Here is a 9,690-nt window from a genome sequence, read left to right as displayed (position 1 = left end):
AGACCCTCAGCCGGGGCTTGACCCCCCAGGTGCATTGTCCGGCGGGGCCCGCCCCTCCCCGCGGGGCAGCGACAGGGCCGCCACGGGGCCCCCCTCCTGGCGTCTCCCTCCGCCGGTCGCACCGACCTCGCGGTCCCCAGACCAGGGGCCAGATGTAGAAAGTAGTCCCCAGGCCGGCAGCGGCGGCGCTGTCCACTCCGCCGCCCCCGCCCCCTCCAGCCTCCGCCTCACTCCGCCCCCAGGCCGGACTCTCGGGCCCCCAGCCTCCTGCGAGCCGGTGTCCGTGCGCCGGCCTCGCCGCGACCACAGAAACCGCCGCCGGCCGCGCCGAGCCACACCACGCCGGAGCCCGAGAGGGAAGCCCAGGCTGCGCGCGTCCAGCAGCGGCGTGGGGAGCACCCGGAGGCGGGGGCCGGCAGGCGGACAGCGGCTACGGGGCGGCCGGGGAGCATGCCCGCGCAGCCCCGCTGAATGGCGCCTTGTCTGCGACCCCTCGCCCGGCTGCGGCCGCCCGGGATGCTGCTCCGCGCGCTCCAGCTCCTGCTGCTCCTCGGCTCAGGTCCAGGTGGGCGCGCTTTCTTCTGCGTTTCTTCTGCGCCTGTGGGGTTTGAGCCGGCGCGAGTGGGCTGGGGAAAGAGGAAACCGCGGGGGGGGGGGTGTTGGGGGGACGGCGAGGTCCTCCGCGGTGCGCTGACCACCGGACCCTGCCCCCTCCCTGCAGCCAGTCTGGAGCCGCTGCTAGGCGCGGGCGGCCCGGAGGCTCTGCGGGGGCGCGGGCAGAGCTGTGGGCGCCACTCCCGGCACACGCCCCTCCTCGCTGCGCTCCCCGAGCCGCAGGCTGCAGGGCCGTGGCGCCCGTTGTCCACTCTTACCCCTTTCTCCTCGCGCCATTGTCCGGGCTCCGACCGCGTCCTCGCCTCCGCGGCCAGCCCCAGCTCCCCGCCGCCGGCCGGGTCGCCGGCTTGCCCGCCGGGGCCGCCGCGGCGCACGTGGCTTTATTTATATTGTTTCCTTAGTGGCAGCCTGGCCACGCAGGGGGCGCCGCGGTTTCTCGCGGCTTCCCCTTTTTGCAGTGGGGGTTTCCCCCACGTTTTAGGGCAGGGGAGAGAATAGGTGAACTCAGCGGCCAGGGCAGCACCTCTAGGGCCCCCATTTTCCCAGATCCAAACCAAGAGAGGAGGAGGAGGAGGAGGGAGGGGTGGAATTGGAGACGAGATGGGTTGGAAGGTGCGTGGCCGATTTGTGCTGGGTGGGGGGGAGGGGAGGAAGGTACCGGGAGCTGAGAAGGCAGGTATAGTCCTATAAATAGGATTCTCCCCTCCCCCGCCCAGCCAGGTATTTTGGGGCAGGGCCCGAGATGTGTACCAATGTGAAGATCACTCCATACTCCAGGTTAACCTTGTACAAACTTGGATGAACTGATTTTTCTCATTTGCGTCTGCGTTGGTTTATCCTCAAAGAGATAAAAAGTGTAAAGTGGATGTGATGATTGCAGGGGGGCGAGGAGGAGAAATGTTCAGGAGAATGGGTTATTTTATTTATTTACAGGTTACAAACCCCGGACTTGCATCTTTTCTGGAGGAGTTAGTTTTCTGTTAACATGAGAAAAGGATCAAAGTCAGATGTGACTCGGAAACACAATGGGCGCCTTCCGGAGTGGTCCTCTAAGCGCGGGGCTGTTAGGGTCGCTCGCGTCGCCGAGGGCATATATTAGAAGTCGGCAGCCCGAGGGTGGGAGCGTGACTAGTGCGTGAGGTTTCCGAGGACCTGCCTTGATGAGAAACAGATCAGTCCCGGGAATTTGTAATCATGTATTCAGAACATCATAAGGAAGATGAAATGTTCCCAAACTTCTCTAACACTCCCCGATCAGTATGCCAGACTTTAGCTGGCCTTTGCGCAGAATGCAGGAGGTGACAGGATATTAGGCGGTCATCGGATGCTTTCTCCTGGCAAGGACGGGGGCGATCTGTATGCTTAGGATAAAACCTTTCCTTTGCTCTGATAAAATGTATATTGTTCAATTAAGCAATCTCCTATCCCTATTAGACAGTAAGGACCAATTAGTCACGCACTTTATTCCAGCAGTTGGTAGTTCGAAAGAGAGAGAGAGAGAGAAAGGAAAGAAAGAAGAAATGAAAGTTTTCAAATCCGATCACCTACTGAATACAATCAGCAAGAGTTACCAGCGTTTCAAAGCCTACTGTTTGTCCGTTAAATACCTACCTTACTCTGCAGAAATTAAGTAAAATGGATCTCTTTCGAGGAGAGGAGACAGAGTCCTTGCTGTAAAAGGACAGATATAAAAATGCAAACTTGTAATTTGTCACAAAAGATAAATGCACTTCCCAAAGGAGTAGGTGCCAAGGGGTCCAAAACTCTTCAAGGGACAAGGAAATAAACTTGCTTGTTCACAGAGTTGGAGTTTTGCTAATGATTTCTTGTAAAATTAGACTTTTACGACTTACTCTGCTCAAGATCTTTTTGACAAGCTTGTAAAAGTAGCAAACAGCTTGTGCTCATGAGTTTTCCTGATGATTTTGATACTCTAGCAAGGAGCTTGAGAACAGGATTCTTACAAGGCATAGAAGATTATGAAATCTTCCCTTTGCTTTTAGAGTAGGTGTTGTAAAAGATGATTTTTCTGATTTGTTGAAAAGGTTTGCTGAACTTAGATTGGTTTATTAAGGTGTTTATCAGTTAACTAATATGTTTGTTAAACTTTGTCATGTTACACCCTGAATATGTTTTACAATTATGTGTTAAAGAAATGATTTTATATCTGTAATTCTGGATATGCCCCCCCCCCTTTTTTTCCTTATAGGAGTGTGGTGCTTTAGCGAACTGTTTTTTATAAAAGAACCACAGGATGTAACTGTCACGAGAAAGGACCCAGTCATTTTAGATTGCCAGGCTCATGGAGAAGTTCCTATTAAGGTCACATGGTTGAAAAATGGAGCAAAAGTGTCTGAAAATAAACGGATCCAGGTTCTGTCTAATGGCTCTTTATACATCAGTGAAGCGGAAGGCAAGCGAGGAGAGCAGTCTGATGAAGGATTTTATCAGTGCTTGGCAATGAACAAATATGGAGCCATTCTTAGTCAAAAAGCGCATCTTACCTTGTCAAGTAAGTGTTTAAATTCTTCATTGTTTGACACTTTTCATTGCTACATTTTGATGATTTTGTGATTCACTATGTGCTAACCCTAAAAATCACACAAACATTAAGAATTTTCCTGGAGATAGTAGCTGATGCTAACTAAGGCATGCAGAAAAATCTGAGAAAAAAATATAAGTTTGAATAAGTGATTGAGAATGAAAGTCAAGTTAGTTTTAGAACACCTAAACCTGTAGAAGTGGCTTTCTATAAATTTACAAGTGTTTCACACTATGAAAAGAGTTGGGTGTAAAAGTTTGGCTAATACAACGAAAGCTCTAAAATCTCATCTTTCATAAATTAATAATTAAAATTTAAAAATCACAAGCAAATCTTTCTGCTTTGTAGATGGCCCTTGAGTGCTAAATCTTTCTTAAAGCCCAATCTTCCATTTCTCTGAGAGCTTTAAGATCACTCATGTTGCTTTTTAATTGTAGAGAGGGCATTGGTCAGTAGCTCTCAAGCCTTTGAAGTATTCCTAGTCTTTTTCTGCTGGGAGAGAAAGAGGTTAAGGCCATTTCCATATTATGCCTAATGGATTTAAAACAGATCTACCCCCTTTATTCCAGTTGTCATAAAGTCTGCTGTCTAATGATTTCCTTTGTATTAACAGCCATGTCAGATCAGCCATTTGTCCAAGTGACCCAGTGCTTGGTGGTTGACCTGATAACTGTTGAGTGTAAAGATGGGCCTAGGATGAATGGGGAACTCCTTGTTTCCATTGAGGCTTTCCACCTCTTTGGGGGATCAAACGTGCAACACTCAAGATGACAATAGAAAATGTAAATCTTAAAACAATGACAACTATATTTTAAAAATAGTTTTTGGGGCGCCTGGGTGGCTCAGTCGTTAAGCGTCTGCCTTCGGCTCAGGTCATGATTCCAGGTCCTGGGATCGAGCCCCGCATCGGGCTCCCTGCTCAGTGGGAAGCCTGCTTCTCCCTCTCCCACTCCCCCTGCTTGTATTCCCTCTCTCGCTGTGTCTCTCTCTGTCAAATAAATAAATAAAGTCTTAAAAAAAAAATAAAAATAAAAATAAACTTCTTAAAAAAATAAAAATAGTTTTTATAAGTATTGCAGCTACATTCTTTTATTAGTCTGCAAAAGATAGATTTTGTGCTTTACTGACAAATTGATCATTTCAGGATGAACAATAGGAAGAGGGAGCTCTTGAGATAAAGCATATTCTTTAGGAAATAGTTTCTTCAGGGTCTACACAGTTGAAATTTAGAAAGCTACTGGCAGGGATTTTCTAGGTGACTTTAACTATTTTAACAGTGTATGACCATATTTATGCCACCATCATATTAGTAATTTATTTTATTTGTGCAGTAATGATTAATTATAGAAAATTATCCAAGCAAAGATACTTTTATATTGAAATATATCAGAAAGGTAGAAAAGTTCCCAGTTCTAACCTGCCCCCCCCCAAGAATAGCAAAAACCTGAGAAAATTTCTGATAAACTTTTTTGTTTGTCATAATCACTGGCCAATATCATTTTGTTGTTGTTGACTAACGGTTTTTCTGTGCTGTTTTCAAGATAGTGTGCTCTGTTCATTTATTTTTTTGTGTAACATAAAGTTGTTGTATAGAGTTGTAATTTTGTCACCTTTTCAGGGTTGTGGAAGGTGTTTCATACCCAGGAACTGTAGCTTGTAGTTCTTTGCTGGAGAGGAGAGGAGCAGGATAGAAAGGTGGAGGAGGGCGGATGGGCCTTGAAAGGATGAAGCATTTATCATGACCACACATTATTTCCAGGACCTCCTTAGTAGCCTGACAAAATTCTAAGGCACTCAAAAATGCCTTGAAAACACACAGAGCTTTAAAGTCTGTATAGGATAATAAGTGTTATTAACAGTGAAACAAATGTTAGTATTGGCTTTTTAAAATATCTTTAGATTTTTTAACTGTAAAAATTATGGATAATAAATATTAGATGTGAATAGTTTTGAAAGCTGTTGTGAGGTAGTTTTCATATAATGAGTATCAAAAACTTTCTAGTGAAACTGTGTAGAACATTGCTGTTAAATGTCAACTGTACTCAGTTATAGGGACCACACTTTTCATAAGCACATGTTTTATTTAACTCTGTGGAGATATTTTGCTAGGAAATTACATTCAGTATTATAGATCTAAAATGAATGCATAGTGGTTTTAAATTTTTCTTTAGAAATATGAGACTTCTTAGAGGTTCTGAATTCACAAAGTTAGTTTGGATGTTTAAAGAGCCATGTCCAGTGATATAGGCTCAGATGACTTTATCTTATGTCCAGAGTAAAGATGTTATACATATTAAACAGGAAGAGAATAGGCATTAAGTGGACATTCTGTTTTGCTTAAAAAAAAAAAAAAAAAAAAAAAAGCTTGGTCTCTACTACTTATTGATAGCAGCAGGGTGCAACTATGTTCTTTTTATTTTCTGATCAAAGATTTGTCAGCAAGCATATCTTTTGGTTCAGAAGTGTAAGAGTACAGCATCTGAAAATCTAAAACTTTAATCTGTGCAAGTTTTAGATTTTTAACACATATAGGCAATCAAGTCTTGGTTTCTAAACTTAGGAACTAGAAGCTGAAAGTTGCACTCTAGGCAAGAATTCCATTATTCATGTGTAAATTAGGAATTCACAGGGTTAAAAGGTTAGAAACTGGCCAGGATGAGGTTTACCCTTGTGATAAAGAGCAGATGACCCTCATTCATTGGCCAAAGCTTTCATGTAGCTCTTCCTGCAAAGTTAGTTATTGCCATGAATTGTTCTTGAGGAATGCAGAAATTCAAATGTGAACAGGCCTTTCCTTAAGTGTCACTATGGAGTCTTATCTCCCAAGCACATCAGAGCTGGCTGCAGGGACAGGGTTCCTCCCCAAAGGCCTGGAGGCTTTGCTTTCCTGTTGTTCATCCGAGCACAAAAGAATTTGTCTAACTTAGTTTTTCTAAGGCATCCCATTTTTAAAGGAAAGTACAGGGTTAAATTAATATTTAGGTTTTTTTTTTTTAAAAAAGGTAATCCTTTTTGTTGATAAGCATTTTAGCCGTTTTACATTTTCATGGAGTTAGAATAGAAAGGAGAGTATGTGGGAGGCCCTTTTTCTAGTTGTATACAATAGTAAGAACAGAAGATTAAGCTGTTTCCTATAAATTGCAATATTTTTAGCTTTTGGCAAATTGAATTTTCACTTTCAATGGCGCTAAGTCTTCACTATGTAAATAATTTAATTTAAATATTTTAGGAATAAGAAATAATCCATGGACATTTTGATGTTTCTTGCGTTCTTAACATTAAAGTAAGATAAATTTCATAGGAAAGCATTAGTGTGGTAAAACGGTCTCATATTTCAACAAGTTTAAATTAAGATAAGAGACGTTTGAGAGAAGTAAAGGAGGAGGCGGGTTGTGTTCTGTGATGTGTAAAAGACTGGCTGTAAGCGAGTGATTGAACAGGAAGCTAGTTGTTTATTTCCTTTCCATAAAAGGTGGAAATTGAAGTCTTAGGATACAGGGAAAGAGAACATAAAGCCAGCTTATATTTCTAGGTATTTCGGGACTGTTCACTTGGGTGAAAAATCATTTTTTAAGCGAGCATTTGTTAGCCGGAAGACCATAGTATTGTAACTTTATGATGTTCCCCCCCTCCCTCCCCCCGCCAAAATTTTGAAGTTAGTTTTTGCATGTGTAAAGTTGGGGGGGAGCGGGGGAGGTGGTCTGTATCTATAACTTTACATAGCAATAGTAATTCCCTTTAAAAGGATGTAGTTTAAATGGAGATGAAACTTGAGGGCTTTTATTGTTGTAGTTAGATTAATGAAAAACTGTTCTATGAGTGTGGTTTCTATTTTAAGGAGTAATACATAAATTATAGCCCAAAATGAGTTAAAATATATTGAGAACATTTAATGACTCATGTTAAAAAAAAAAAAAAGGTGGGTGGTTGAAAAGAGAAAGAACTATGAGACTATTAGCCTAAATTTAGAATTTTATTAGTGATCTAGGACCCAAGATGGGCAAGATTTTGCTACAGTGTCACTTTTTATTGAGATTTGTAGATGCTGTAAAGGGGAACACCTCTTACATGTGTGCATATTCACTTCAGGCTGTTAACAGTTACCTGTCCTAATTCAACAGTTGTAACACAAAAGTAAAAGTCATTTGATTTCAGAAAAATAACGAAAGAACTGAGGTATTTAGAGAGACCCATCTGCCAACACTGTAGATAAGGTTCAGATGATGCTTTCTGGGATCCAAGAAAAATCATCTTTAAAGAGAAGAGGTTATGGTTCAAGAGTACATGTTTAACTTAAAAATTGACCATCTTAAAATTGCTTAAGTCAGGGAAGTAAAAGCACATAGAGTTCTACAGGCTTATATACAATGACACTTGGTTCTTTAAGTCTGTCTACTTAAAAGGTTTATCAGGTACCTGATAATCTCTGGGTAATGGAACCAGTTTTTCCCACGTTGCACTTGATTAGTGAGGATCATTTCTCATCTTCAGAAACCTGTAACACTATCTCACTGTTTTTCAAAGTTGTTGGATTTTTAATTTTATAACCAAGCAGGATCCACTGAGGGGTAGAATTATAATTTGCTTTAAGATGTATATAAATGTGTTTATTTTATTTCTGTTCAGCTTCTTAATGGAATTTTGAAAGGGCATTTGGTATGGCCCTCTTCTGTCAACTATCTCTGATTATTCTAAAGAAAGGGTCTCACTCTCAGCACTTGTTTGCCAAGGGATTTGTTGTCATTGCTCCTGAGTTTAACAGCTGGGCCTATTGATGGAGTCCAGAGTAATTTAAAAGACTAGCAAAAAAACCAAAATACAAAAACTCCCCCAAGTCCCCCCCAAAACAAATCTTTTAAGCAGGACTTTAAGTTGAAGCACTATTTCAATAAATAAATAAATAAATACATTTGAGGTTACTTTTTTGAGACCCCTAATAGCCCTGACTACAATTTTGAGAGAGAATTTTTATTTCTCATAGGCAGATTCACTCAGTTAGGATGGATTACTTTCAGCTTTTAAATTGGCAATGACTATGTGAAAAATAATCAATAATGTTAGGCATTTTGTTGAGGATCATACTTGAATTTTTGTTAAAGTTTTATTTATTTGACAGAGACAGAGAGGGAACACAAGCAGGGGAAGTGGGAGAGGGAGAAGCAGGCTCCCTGAAGTGGGGGCTCGGGGCTCGATCCCAGGACCTTGGGATCATGACCTGAGCCGAAGGCAGATGCTTAACGACTGAGCCACCCAGGCGACCCTCATACTTGAATTTAAGAACAGCTGTGATTATTGAGATGTCTTAAGAGAAAACCTAAAAATTATACCCCAGATTTTCACTTTCAGTCAGGACTATTTTAATACTTCTGAATGTCCAGACTCTTCAGTAAAACATTTTTTAAGCTCATCATTTAAATTTGGTAAATAAGAGAGGAAGAAGAAGACACAGTTGTAATCATTGAAGTAATTAATGTTGGCAGTTGCTTTAACATGGTAATCTGCACAGAGCAAGCTCACAGTCGGCAGTTGACAACGGTGATGTGCAAAAAAGGTAAAAATGTACTAAATTACCTTCAGTGGCTATAATTCTGCAGTCAAGTGAATCCCTCTAGGGATATGTATTGTAGAGGATGAAGGTGTCATCCTCACAAAGGTCTCTGACACTAATCTGACAAATACTTTCCTGACTTTTACATTCCTTGTTTTTTTCTTTTTTCAACCTCTGGTTCTCAGAAACTGCGTTTGATGAGTGTTAAAAGCCAAATTCTTATAGGCTGAGCAGAAGGGATGAATTAAAAATGTTTGTTTTTTCTGTTTCTGGAGGGTTTGTCCTTTTCTCATGTTTATGTATATGCCTTTTTTTTTTTTAATAGCTTTAGCATTTGTGGCTAGATTAATCAAGTGACTGTTGGAGAACACAATCATTGTTCAGGGTTCTGGTTTCAAATTTGTGTCCTCACTGGGCTTATTTCCTAGGACTGACGGAAAGGAAATTTTCTTTCTTTCTCTCTCTCTTTCTAGTAGGCTCCATGCCCAGCCTAATGAGGGGCTTGAACTCACAACCCTGAGATCAAGACCTGAGCTGAGATCAAGAGTCAGACGCTTAACCAACTGAGCCATCCAAGCACCCCAGGGAAATTTTCTTTTAAAAATTTACTTTATGATGATGAGCACTGGGTGTTATATGCAACTAATGAATCATTGAATGCTACACCAAAAACTAATGATGTACTATATGTTGGCTAATTGAATTTAAATTTAAAAAAATAGAAAAAAAATTGACTTTATGAAACCATAGGAAATCAGTGATAGGTTTTTTTTTTTTTTTTAATGATGCTGCTTTGTATAGACTACTTTCTCTAAATCATATTTTTTGGGAGTAATCCTCCAAAATGGGCTTTTTATTGTTACGATTTTGTAGTCTTTTTTTTTTTTCCACGTTAACATTCTTAGTTTGTTGATCCTCTCATGAAAAATCTGCACAACCAGATAAAGCCACTGCAGCATCTTTACTCCTTCTGTTGTCCAATCTC

At 41.6% G+C, this 9,690-nt stretch overlaps 1 protein-coding gene across 1 annotated transcript in view; it reads left to right on the top strand.

Moving 5' to 3' along the window:
* Positions 1–269: 269 nt before the first annotated feature.
* Positions 270–9,690, top strand: part of PRTG (protogenin) — a 124,557-nt gene continuing 115,136 nt past the window's right edge. Inside the window, exons 1-2 of the mRNA XM_081831867.1 lie at positions 270–565; positions 2,825–3,127. Coding sequence (XP_081687993.1) covers positions 472–565; positions 2,825–3,127 — 397 coding nt within the window. The 5' untranslated portion in view covers positions 270–471. The remainder of the gene's footprint in view (positions 566–2,824; positions 3,128–9,690) is intronic.

Source organism: Leptonychotes weddellii, chromosome 9, assembly GCF_054177405.1.
Source record: "Leptonychotes weddellii isolate Sample4059 chromosome 9, ASM5417740v2, whole genome shotgun sequence".
Taxonomy (NCBI): Eukaryota; Metazoa; Chordata; class Mammalia; order Carnivora; family Phocidae; genus Leptonychotes; species Leptonychotes weddellii.
Note: the sequence above shows the minus strand (reverse complement) of the source record. Positions and strands in the feature narration are given on the sequence as shown.